At 41.0% G+C, this 12,227-nt stretch overlaps 1 protein-coding gene across 1 annotated transcript in view; it reads left to right on the top strand.

Annotated features, from left to right (window-relative positions):
* suclg1 (succinate-CoA ligase GDP/ADP-forming subunit alph) overlaps positions 1 to 12,227 on the top strand; it is a 107,771-nt gene that overhangs the window by 26,739 nt on the left and 68,805 nt on the right. Inside the window, exons 3-4 of the mRNA XM_061880695.1 lie at positions 6,801 to 6,917; positions 8,586 to 8,798. Coding sequence (XP_061736679.1) covers positions 6,801 to 6,917; positions 8,586 to 8,798 — 330 coding nt within the window. The remainder of the gene's footprint in view (positions 1 to 6,800; positions 6,918 to 8,585; positions 8,799 to 12,227) is intronic.

Raw genomic sequence — 12,227 nt, forward strand, 5'->3', positions numbered from 1 at the left:
GCAGCTCTTTTCCCTTGTCTAACCTCAGCCATTGTTCTAATCCAGGGGTGTCCAAACTTTTTCCACTCTGGGCCGCACACTGAAAAATCAAAGCAAGCGGGGGCCATTTTGATATTTTTTATTTTAAAAACCAATACAATATATGTACAAAAAATATACATTTGGGCCTCTACTCAGGCTTGATCCCGAGTTGGCGACTTGTCCAGGGTGTACACTGCCTTCCGCCCGAATGCAGCTGAGATAGGCTCCAGCACAACCCGCGACCCCGAACGGGACAAGCGGTAGAAAATGGATGGATGGATGGAGAGTGTCATTATTCAGTATTATTATTTGTATTATTATTCAAGGTTTAAATCTCTAGATCAACATTAGGCGCCTAGCTCAGCTACAATCGGGCGGAAGGCGGGTTCAAAATATAAAACATTCTCATGCATTTTTAATCCATCCTTCAGTTTTCTACCGCACCTGTTCAAGAAGTTGCGTTAATGGTAAGAAGTTATTTATTATTGGTTAGTGTGGGGCTTGCCCTCCTGGAGGTTCTGCAGACCACCAAGCACCGACATGAGAGCCTGTTTCAGGGTTACAATATTGTTTTATTTTTCAATAAGTCTCTCAGTTGCTTTCCAGCAATTATATTTTTCTCTTTCGTTTTCGCTTGCGCTCTGGCTACAGCCCCAACCCTGTCTCTCCTCCTGGCTGCTGCTTATAACAGAGCGACAGGTGATTAGATAACAAGGCCCAGGTGGGCCGTCTACGCACCTGTCGCTTATTCAGAGGCCGGTCCTGGCACACCCCAGTTTGCTGCAGGCCGGCAGGCCACGCCCCCTCCACAGTTAGCTTCAGAATAACAATGTTATTACAAAGAATAAGAGACCTATTATACTCTAGAAATGTTGGTCTTACTTAAAAATGCACGCGTTTAGTTGTATTCATTGTTAAAAAATATATTATATGGCTCTTAAAGAAATACATTTTAGAATATTTGGCTTTTTGGCTCTCTCAGGCAAAAAGGTTCCCGACCCCTGCATTAAAGTGTTAAAAAATTAATTATACATTTTATTAACTGTTTGCTTTTAACACAATAACCTCCAAATCAACTTCAGATTATGTTTCATTGTTGTTTATGTTTTTTGTTTGTTTGTTTTAGGCCCTTTTTGAAACAAATAAAAAAACAGCTTACTTTTTTACACAGTAAACACAAAATATGCAACATTTTCCCCAAAGAATATCTCAAAGTGGAATATTTAATGTGACGTTATTGGAGCCATGAATAGGTCAATAATTCATAATGTCATTGATTTTGATTCATTATTATTTTTTAAAGAAAGACCCAGCCTGCATGGCAGCTATGTGTTATTAGAGTCAACATTGCAACATTTCACCTGTTGGCTCTTTTATAACAATTTTGATGTTTTTTTTGTTTTTTTTTAATAGTATTTTCACAATGTGCCGTGGGGCCGTTTTAAAAATGACCTGTGGGCTGCAAATGGCCCTCGGGCCGCACTTAGGATGCCCCTGTTCTAATAAAAAAAAACACACCAAGACAAAACTTACGCACTTTGAAGCATATGTGTTGAAGGAGACTTAAAAAAAAAAAAGCACAACCCGGCGTGTGTTTGACAAGTCAGAAGATACGTGGACTTTACAGATTGATAACCCCCTCTGTCCTTGCCACATGCCATTTGTCATCCTTTGTTTTTCCCCCCACATCATAAAGCATGCTTAAGTGCAGTTGCACTGAACACTCCGGGTAATTAGAAAAGGATGAGAAATGAAGCGAGTGATATTGGGAGCACATTGTCATGTCTTCTGGCTTGATAAGCAAGCCTTTCTTCAAATTGATTATCCCAGCAGTTACGATAATGATGTCTCGTGGAAAGAGAGGGGGGGTGTTCAGCCATGCTAGCAGGGAGCAGACACATATTACAAGTGGTTGGGACTGCTGATTAATAGCATCTAATTCCTCTTAATAAGAGTTGTCATTTGTACTGGAAAGTTTTTTATTTACGCTCTTTGCAAGGACTGATGGGACCCTCTGTCCAGCTGTCCCAGCATCTTCAGTGTTAATTAACAAACTAGCACGATCTCCATCCATCCATCTTCTTCCGCTTGTCCGAGGTCAGGTTGCGGGGGCAGCAGCCTAAGCAGGGAAGCCTGGACTTTCTTCTCCCCAGCCAATTCGTCCAGCTCCTTCCGGGGGATCCCGAGGCGTTCCCAAGCCAGCTGGGAGAAATAGTCTTCCCATCGTGTCCTGGGTCTTCCCCGTGGCCTCCTACCGGTTGGACGTGGCCTGAACATCTCCCTAGGGAGGCGTTCGGGTGGCACCCTGACCAGATGCCCAAACCCCCTCATCTGGGTCCTCTCCATGTGGAGGAGCAGCAGCTTTACTCTGAGCTCACCCCGGATGACAGAGCTTCTCACCCTATCTCTAAGGGATGCCCCGCCACCCAGCGGAGGAAACTCATTTCGGCCGCTCGTACCCTTGATCTCGTCCTTTCGCTCATAATCCAAAGCTCATGACCATACAGTTATGATCAAAATTATTCAACCCCCACACAATTTTGGTGTTTATGCAAGTTGGACATTTATTACGTATTTTGTTTATAGTCATATCAAATAAAGATGCATTAAATAGACAAATGCAACCTGAATTACAACATTATATTTTGTAACATACCAAACTGTCATTGACAAAATTATTCAACCCCTTGAAGATCATAACTCTTAAGAACAGAATTTGAATAATGTACTTTCAATCAGGTGTTAAAAACACCTGTAGATGTGATTAGAACCACAACGAGCAACAATTAAACTGATTGGAAAAAGACTGTGACGGTCAGCTTCTTGTAGATGGTCAATGGTGTATTTGCAACATGGTGAAGTCCAGGGAGTGGTCAAAGAAGTCAAAATAGGAGGTAATATCTCTTCAAAAGAAAGGATATGGATATAAGAAAATAGCAAAGACATTACACATTCCAAGAGACACAGTTGGGAGCATAATCCGCAAGTTTAAAGCTAAAGGCACAGTGGAAACACTACCTGGGCGTGGTAGAAAGAGGATGCTGTGTGCAACTGCTGTCCGGTATTTGAAGCGTACAGTGGTGAAAAACCCCGAGGTAACAGCTGAGGAACTACAACAGGACATTGCAGAGGGGGGAACGCAGGTTTCGTCCCAGACAATAAGGCGCGTACTACGAGATGAAGGCCTCCATGCCAGAACTCCCAGGCGCACCCCACTTCTGACTACCAGGCGCAAGTAAAATAGACTCCAGTATGCCAAAAATCATCTGGACAAACCCCAAAGGTTTTGGGAAACGGTTCTATGGAGTGATGAGACAAAACTGTAACTTTTTGGGCCTATGAATCAACGTTATGTCTGGAGGAGAAAAAATGAAGCTTACAAAGAGAAGAACACCTTGCCTACTGTTAAGCATGGTGGGGGGTCAATCATGCACTGGGGCTGTTTCTCTGCCTCAGGTACCGGGAATCTCCAGCGGGTTCAAGGCATTATGAATTCTATTTCCTAGCAGGATATATTAGCTGCAAATGTCATGAAGTCAGTGACGAAGCTGAGGCTTGGAAGACGTTGGACCTTCCAACAGGACAAGGATCCCAAGCATACCTCCAAATCAACATCAGGGTGGTTGCAGAAGAAGGGCTGGAAGACTCTGGAGTGGCCTTCACAGTCGCCAGACCTAAATCCTATAGAAAAGCCGTGGTGGGACTTGAAGAAGGCAGTTGCAGCACGCAAGCCCAAGAATATGAATGAACTGGAGGCTTTTGCCCAAGAGGAATGGGCTAAAATACCTGTAGATGGTTGCAAGAAGCTTGTGTCCGCTTATGTATCACCTTTGAAGGATGTCATTACTGCCAAAGGGTGTTCTACTAAGTACTAAAGATGCATGGAACTAGGGGGTTGAATCATTTTGGCAATGAGATATTAAGAAAAATGTCCTTTTTTGCTATTTTGTAAAATACAGTGTTACAATTTAAGTTGCATTTGTCTATTTGACACATCTTTATTTGATATGACTATAAACAAAATACGGAATAAATGTCCAACTTGCTAAAACACCAAAATTGTGTGGGGGTTGAATAATTTTAATCACAACTGTAGGTGAGGATGGGAACGTAGATCGACTGGCAAATTGAGAGCTTTGCCTTCCGGCTCAGCACCACACCGTATCGATATAAGTGTTTGTAAGTGAGCACAACTTGTAGGATCAATGTACTCACGGAGTCATTTCTTTATGTACGTTTAAATTGGAACATGTTGTTTTGTAATGGGGAAAGTAGTAAGTAGTTCTTTGATTTCATGCTAGCATCTAAGCCAGCGAGCCGAGGCCAGTCAGTCCCTGAGTTTATCCAAGTGCAGTAATCATCACGATTTTTCGATTGTTTTGATTAAAAATAAATAAATAAATTAAAAATACAGATGAATCTGTAATAAAATAAAACACTTAATTGTTATCAACAAACTGACAGTACTCAACCACATACAAACAGAAACACATTTTGACCAAAGAACCACTATCAAATGTTACGTAGACCACAAGGAAATGTTTTAAGTAGAGATGTCTGATAATATCAGACTGCCGATATCATCGGCCGATAAATGCTTTAAAGTGTAACATCAGAAATGATCTGTATCTGTTTCAAAACGTCAAATGTATGCCTTTAAAAGGCCGCTGTACATAGTGGTACACGGACGTAGGGAGAAATACAGAGCGCCAATAAACCTTAAAGGGGAACATTATCACCAGACCTATGTAAGCGTCAATATACACCTTGATGGTGCAGAAAAAAGACCATATATTTTTTTAACCGATTTCCGAACTCTAAATGGGTGAATTTTGGCGAATTAAACGCCTTTTTGTTTATCGCTCTGTGGCGATGACATCAGAATGTGACGTCACCGAGGTAATACAGCCGCCATTTTCATTTTCAACACATTACAAACACCGGGTCTCAACTCTGTTATTTTCCGTTTTTTCGACAATTTTTTGGAACCTTGGAGACATCATGCCTCGTCGGTGTGTTGTCGGAGGGTGTAACCACACTAACAGGGACGGGTTCAAGTTGCACCACTGGCCCGAAGATGCGAAAGTGTCTGCCGCCAGACCCCCATTGAATGTGCCAGAGTGTCTCCACATTTTACCGGCGATGACAGACATGGCACAGAGATGTATGGATAACCTGAAAATGCATTTGCAACGATAAAGTCAACGAAATCACAAAGGTGAGTTTTGTTGATGTTGTTGACTTATATGCTAATCAGACATATTTGGTTGCGGCGTGACTGCCAGCTAATCGATGCCAACATGCTACGCTAATCAATGCTAACATGCTATTTACCGGCGGTGCTAAAGCAGACATGGCACAGAGATGTATGGATGACCTGTAGATGCATTTGCAACTATATTACATTTCCTTCCACCCACATTTAATGCGAAAAAAACACTTACCAATCGAAGTATTTAAGTTGCTCCAGTGTCACAAGATGCGAAAGTCCTGATCGTTTGGTCCGCACATTTTTACCGGCAATGCTAACGCAGCTTTTCGGCCATGCTATGGCTATGAATAGCGTCAATAGCTCAATAGCTTCAGTTTCTTCTTCAATACTTTCATACTCCAACCATCCGTTTCAATACATGCGTATAATCTGTTGAATAGCTTAGGCCACTGAAATCCGAGTCTGAATCCGAGTTATTGTCGCTATATCTTGCTGATGTATTCGCCATTGTTTGTTTGTATTGTTTGGTGTCTTCGCAGAGAGCGAAAAAAAGGCACTTTAAAGCTTTTTTTAGGGATATTCCGGGACCGGTAAAATTTTGAAAAAAACTTCAAAAAATACAACAAGCCACTGGGAACTGATTTTTATTGTTTTTAACCCTTTTGAAATTGTGATAATGTTCCCCTTTAAAGGCACTGCCTTTGCATGCCAGTCCAGTCACATAATATCTATGGCTTTTCACACACACAGGTGAATGCAGAGCATACTTTGTCAACAGCCATACAGGTCATCACTTACCATTCCGGGACACTACAATATACACCCCCGCTACCTCCCAACCCCTCCCACCTCAACCTCCTCATGCTCTCTCAGGAAGAGCTTGTCCCAAATTCCAAGCTGCTGTTTTGAGGCATGTTACAAAAAGTAATGCACTTTGTGACTTCAATAATATAGCAGAGCCATGTTGGCATTTTCTTCCATAACTTGAGTTGATTTATTTTGGAAAACCTTGTTACATTGTTTCATGCATCCAGCGGGCATCACAACAAAATTAGGCATCATAATGTGTTTATTCCACCACTCTATATATCGGTATCGGTTGATATCGGAATCAGTAATTAAGAGTTGGACAATATCGGATATTGGCAAAAAAGCCATTATCGGACATCTCTACTGATTCCTGTTGTTTAATAATGACAAACATTCTCTGACGACACAAGGTGGGTTATATTTATGTTTCTCCATCCGAACTGACAGCTGTGGAAATATGTTGTCAGATCCGTCACAGAAGCTTCAATGCATTTTGTCCGACATGGTCCAAAACCCCTGTTTTTTTAGATTAAACCACGCTCACGTCATTATTTATCTGTCAAGACTATTCCATGTCCTTCTTATTTGTAGCGGCTTCATCCCCACATGAACTTCTGTATTCATCCTGTCAGTCAGGCCTGGTGACAGACGATGGCATCTTTCAGGGGAAACAATGACGGATGCCAGACCTGGCATCATTGAGTGATTTCCACTTAATATCACACTTGTTCATATGTGGATGTCTTTCTGCTCTTAGGGGACATTTCACAGTCAACAGTCCCTGGACTATGGATCCCAGTTAGTTGGAGGCGTGTCCCCTGGCAAGGGGGGTAAGACTCATCTCGGCCTGCCTGTGTTCAACTCTGTCAAGGAGGTGAGTGGGAATTGGGCCAGCTTTTTAAAGGCCTACTGAAAGCCACCACTACCCACCACGCAGTCTGATAGTTTATATATCAATGATGAAATATTAAAAATGCAACACTTGCCAATACGGCCTTTTTAGTTTACTAAATTGCAATTTTAAATTTCCCGGGAGTTTCATCTTGAAAATGTCGTGTAACGATGACGTGTACACAAGACGTCACGTGTTTTTAGGAAGTTTGAGCGCTGCACACACACACAGCTAAAAGTCGTCTGCTTTAACGGCAGAATTACACAGTATTTTGGAGAACTGTGTTGCTGAATCTTTTGCAATTCGTTCAATTAATATTGGAGAAATCAAAGTAGCAAGATGGAGTTGGGAAGCTTTAGCCTTTAGCCACACAAACACACAGTGATTCCTTGTTTAAAATTCCTGGAGGTGAAAATTTACTATGGATCAGAGCGCGGTCAAGCGAACATGAAACACGACGGAATGTCAACCAGCATGTTTCGGTGAGAAAATTGTGGTTAAAAAGTTGCTGTCCATGAAGCTGCCGTCGACTCCCCTGAGACACTGCGTGTCAACACACCCGTGGACGTACACCTCCAACTATCAGGTACTATTTAACTCACTAAAACACTAGCAACACAATAGAAAGATAAGGGATTTCCCAGAATTATCCTACTAAATGTGTCTAAAAACATCGGAATCTGTCCCAATGCAATCGCGTTTTTTTTTTTACTTTTTATTTATTTATTTTATTTTTTTTTCTAGTCCGTCGCTATCAATATCCTCAAGGATATTGATAGCAACAGAGTAGAAAAAAAAAAAAAAGATTAAAAAAAATAAAAATAAAACGCCATTGCATTGGGAAGGATTCTGATGATTTTAAACACATTTACTAGGATAATTCCGGGAAATCCCTCATCTTTCTATTCTGTTGCTAGTGTTTTAGTGAGTTTAATATTACCTGATAGTCGGAGAAGTGTGTCCACTGGTGTGTTGACGCGCAGTGTCTCTGAGGGAAGTCACGAAGCTGCAGCAGGACGGTAAGAAGCGACTTTTTAACCACAATTTTCTCACCGAAACCTGCTGGTTGACATTTGGTCTGAATTCATGTCTGCTTGACCGCGCTGGGATCCATAGTAAATATTCACCTCCGGGAATTTTAAACAAGTAATCACCGTGTGTTTGTGTGGCTAAAGGCTAAAGCTCCCCATTTCCATCTTTCTATTGTGACTTCTCCAATATTAATTGAACAAATTGCAAAAGATTCAGCAACACAGATGTCCAAAATACTGTGTAATTATGCCGTTAAAGCAGACGACTTTTAGCTGTGTGTGTGTGCAGCGCTCATACTTCCTGAAACCCTGTGACGTCTTGCGTACACGTCATCATTACACGACGTTTCGAAGACGAAACTCCCGGGAAATTTAAAATTGTAATTTAGTAAACTAAAAAGGCCGTATTGGCATGTGTTGCAATGTTAATATTTCATCATTGATGTATAAACTATCAGACTGCGTGGTGGGTAGTAGTGGCTTTCAGTAGGTCTTTAATCCTTGTGTTTAGAATGGATGCACTTTTCAAACAAGACATTAGATGGCAGTGTTTCCTCACTTTATAATTTCCATGTTGCATCCAGTGCCAAGACCTTTTTTTTTTTTCTCCTTACCTCAGGCGAAGGAAGGCACGGGGGCCGACGCCACGGTGATTTATGTGCCCCCGCCCTTTGCGGCAGCCGCCATCATAGAGGCCATCGACGCGGAGATCCCCCTGGTGGTGTGCATAACCGAGGGCATCCCCCAGCAGGACATGGTGAAAGTCAAGCATAAGCTCCTACGCCAGGGTACCACTCGCCTCGTCGGCCCCAACTGCCCCGGAGTTATTAACGTAAACACACACACACACGTTCCCATTTTGTTGTTGTTGCTGCTGCTGCTGTACAAAGGCACTCTCAAGGGACTACAGGCCATTCAACTTCCCAGGTACATTTCACTGGTAGTCATGCTAATGTCTTAAAGGCACATGTTTTATTCATTTTGTCATGTGCAATTGAAGGAATAGTTTGCAATCACCAACGGGAATAGTAACTAAACTGTATTTCCTAATTATCGGGTTTTTCGAACTATAGTGCGCACCGGTATATAAGGTGCACCCACTAAATCAGTGGTTTTCAACTTTTTTTCAGTGATGTGAACATTTTTTTAATTCAAGTACCCCCTAATCGGCATGACGTAGTTGATAGAGCGGCCGTGCCAGAAACCTGAGGGTTGCAGGTTCGCTTCCCACCTATTGACATCCAAAAAAGCGCTGCCGTTGTGTCCTTGGGCAGGACACTTCACCCTTGCCCCCGGTGCCGCTCACACTGGTGAATGAATGATGAATGAATGATTGGTGGTGGTCGGAGGGGCCGTAGGCGCAAACTGGCAGCCACGCTTCCGTCAGTCTACCCCAGGGCAGCTGTGGCTACAGATGTGGCTTACCACCACCAGGTGCTAATGAATGATGGGTTTCAACTTCTCTGTGAGCGCTTTGAGTATCTAACAATAGAAAAGCGCGATATAAATCTAATCCATTATTATTATTATTATTATTAATCAGAGCAAAGCATTTTTGGTTGAATAAAAGAGATCAAGAAGTCAAATACAGCTTTATGTCATCAGTTTCTGACTTATTAAATTGTATAACAGTGCAAAATATTGATCATTTGTAGTGGTCTTTCTTGAACTATTTGGAAAAAATGTGTAAAAATAAATAAAAACTTGTTGAAAAGTAAACAAGTGATTTGATTATAAATAATAATTTCTACACACAGAAGTAATCATCAACTTAAAAGGGAACATTATCACCAGACCTATGTAAGCATCATTATATACCTTGATGGTGCAGAAAAAAGACCATATATTTTTTTAACCGATTTCCGAACTCTAAATGGGTGAATTTTGGCGAATTAAACGCCTTTCTGTTCATCGCTCTTTTTGCGATGTTGTCAGAATGTGATGTCTCCGAGGTAATACAGCCGCCATTTTCATTTTCAACACATTACAAACACCGGGTCTCAGATCTTTTATTTTCCGTTTTTTCGGCTATTTTTTGGAACTTTGGAGACATCATGCCTCGTCGGTGTGTTGTCGGAGGGTGTAACAACACTAACAGGGAGGGATTCAAGTTGCACCGAAGATGCGAAAGTGTCTGCCGCCAGACCCCCATTGAATGTACCAAAGTGTCTCCACATTTTACCGGCGATGACAGACATGGCACAGAGATGTATGGATAACTTGCAGATGCATTTCCAACCATAAAGTCAACGAAATCACAAAGGTGAGTTTTGTTGATGTTGACTTATTTGGTTGCGGCGTGACTGCCAGCTAATCGATGCTAGCATGCTACGCTAATCTACGCTAACATGCTATTTACCGGCGGTGCTAAAGCAGACATGGCACAGAGATGTATGGATAACCTGCAGATGCATTTGCAACTATATTACGTTTCCTTCCACCCACATTTAATGCGAAAAAAACACTTACCAATCGAAGGATTTAAGTTGCTCCAGTGTCACGAGATGCGAAAGTCCTGATCGTTTGGTCCGCACATTTTACCGGTGGTGCTAACGCAGCTATTCGGCCATGCTATGGCTATGAATAGCGTCAATAGCTACTCGCTCAATAGCTTCAGTTTCTTCTTCAATACTTTCATACTCCAACCATCCGTTTCAATACATGCGAATCGCTTAAGTCGCTGAAATCCGAGTCTGAATCCGAGTTAATGTCGCTATATCTTGCTGTGGTATCTGCCATTGTTTGTTTACATTGGCAGCACTGTATGACGTCACAGGGAATTGGATAGTCGCATCGCAAATAGCGAAAATCAAGCACTTTATAGCTTTTGTTAGGGATATTCGGGGACCGGTAAAATTTTGAAAAAATCTTCAAAAAATACAACAGGCCACTGGGAACTGATTTTTATTGTTTTTAACCCTTTTGAAATTGTGATAATGTTCCCCTTTAAAGTGCCCTATTTGGGGATTTTAATAGAGATCCATCTGGATTCATCAACTTGAATTTAAAAATTTCTTCACAAAAAAATAAATCTTAAACATCAATATTTATGGAACATGTCCACAAAAAAATCTAGCTGTCAACACTGAATATTGCATTGTTGCATTTCTTTTCACAGTTTTTTGCTATTTTTAGAATATTAAAAAAAAATCTCACGTACCCCTTGGCATACCTTCAAGTACCACCAGAGGTATGCGTACCTCCATTTGAGAACCACTGCACTAAATTTTAGATGAAAAAACTGTGTTTCCATATATTAGCTGCACCGAACTATAAGCCAGAGATATAACTGTACAGGCTAAAAGTTTGGACCCACAACCTTTTCATTCACTCTCATTAGGGGTGTGGGGAAAAATCGATTCAAATTTGAATCGCGATTCAGAATCGATTGTCTTTTTTTAAATCGAATTTTTTGTTGTTGATTTTTTTTGTTACTTTTTTTTTTTTTTAGCAATCCAACAAAACAATACACAGCAATACCATAACAATGCAATCCAATTCCAAAACCAAACCTGACCCAGCAACGCTCAGAACTGCAATAAACAGAGCAATTGAGAAAAGACACAAACTCGACACAGAACAAACCAAAAGTAGTGAAACAAAAATGAATATTATCAACAACAGTATCAATATTAGTTATAATTCAAGCATAGCGGTATAGCTCGGTTGGTAGAGTGGCCGTGTCAGCAACTTGAGGATTGCAGGTTCGATTCCCGCTTCTGCCACCCTAGTCACTGCCGTTTTGTCCTTGAGCAAGACACTTTACTCACCTGCTCCTAGTGCTTCCCACACTGGTTTAAATGTAACATAGGTATTGGGTTTCACTATGTAAAGCGCTTTGAGTCACTAGAGAAAAGCGCTATAGAAATATAATTCACTTTAATTCACATTAAATATCCCTCATTGACATTATCATTAGACATTTATAAAAATAAACAAAAATAACAATAGTGTCACAGTGGCTTACACTTGCATCACATCTCATAAGTTTGACAACACACTGTGTCCAATGTTTTCACAAAGATAAAATAACTAATATTTTTGATTTGTTTAGTAGTTAAAACAAATTTACATTATTGCAATCAGTTGATAAAACATTGTCCTTTACAATTATAAAACTTTTACAAGAATCTACTACCCTGCATGTCAGCAGACTGGGGTAGATCCTGCTGAAATCTATGTATTGAATGAATACAGAATCCTTTTTAAACGGGAAAAAATCGTTTTTGAATCGAGAATAGTGTTGAATTGGGAAAAAAAA

The sequence above is a fragment of the Nerophis ophidion genome, linkage group LG20 (genome assembly GCF_033978795.1).
Source record: "Nerophis ophidion isolate RoL-2023_Sa linkage group LG20, RoL_Noph_v1.0, whole genome shotgun sequence".
In the NCBI taxonomy this organism is placed as follows: Eukaryota; Metazoa; Chordata; class Actinopteri; order Syngnathiformes; family Syngnathidae; genus Nerophis; species Nerophis ophidion.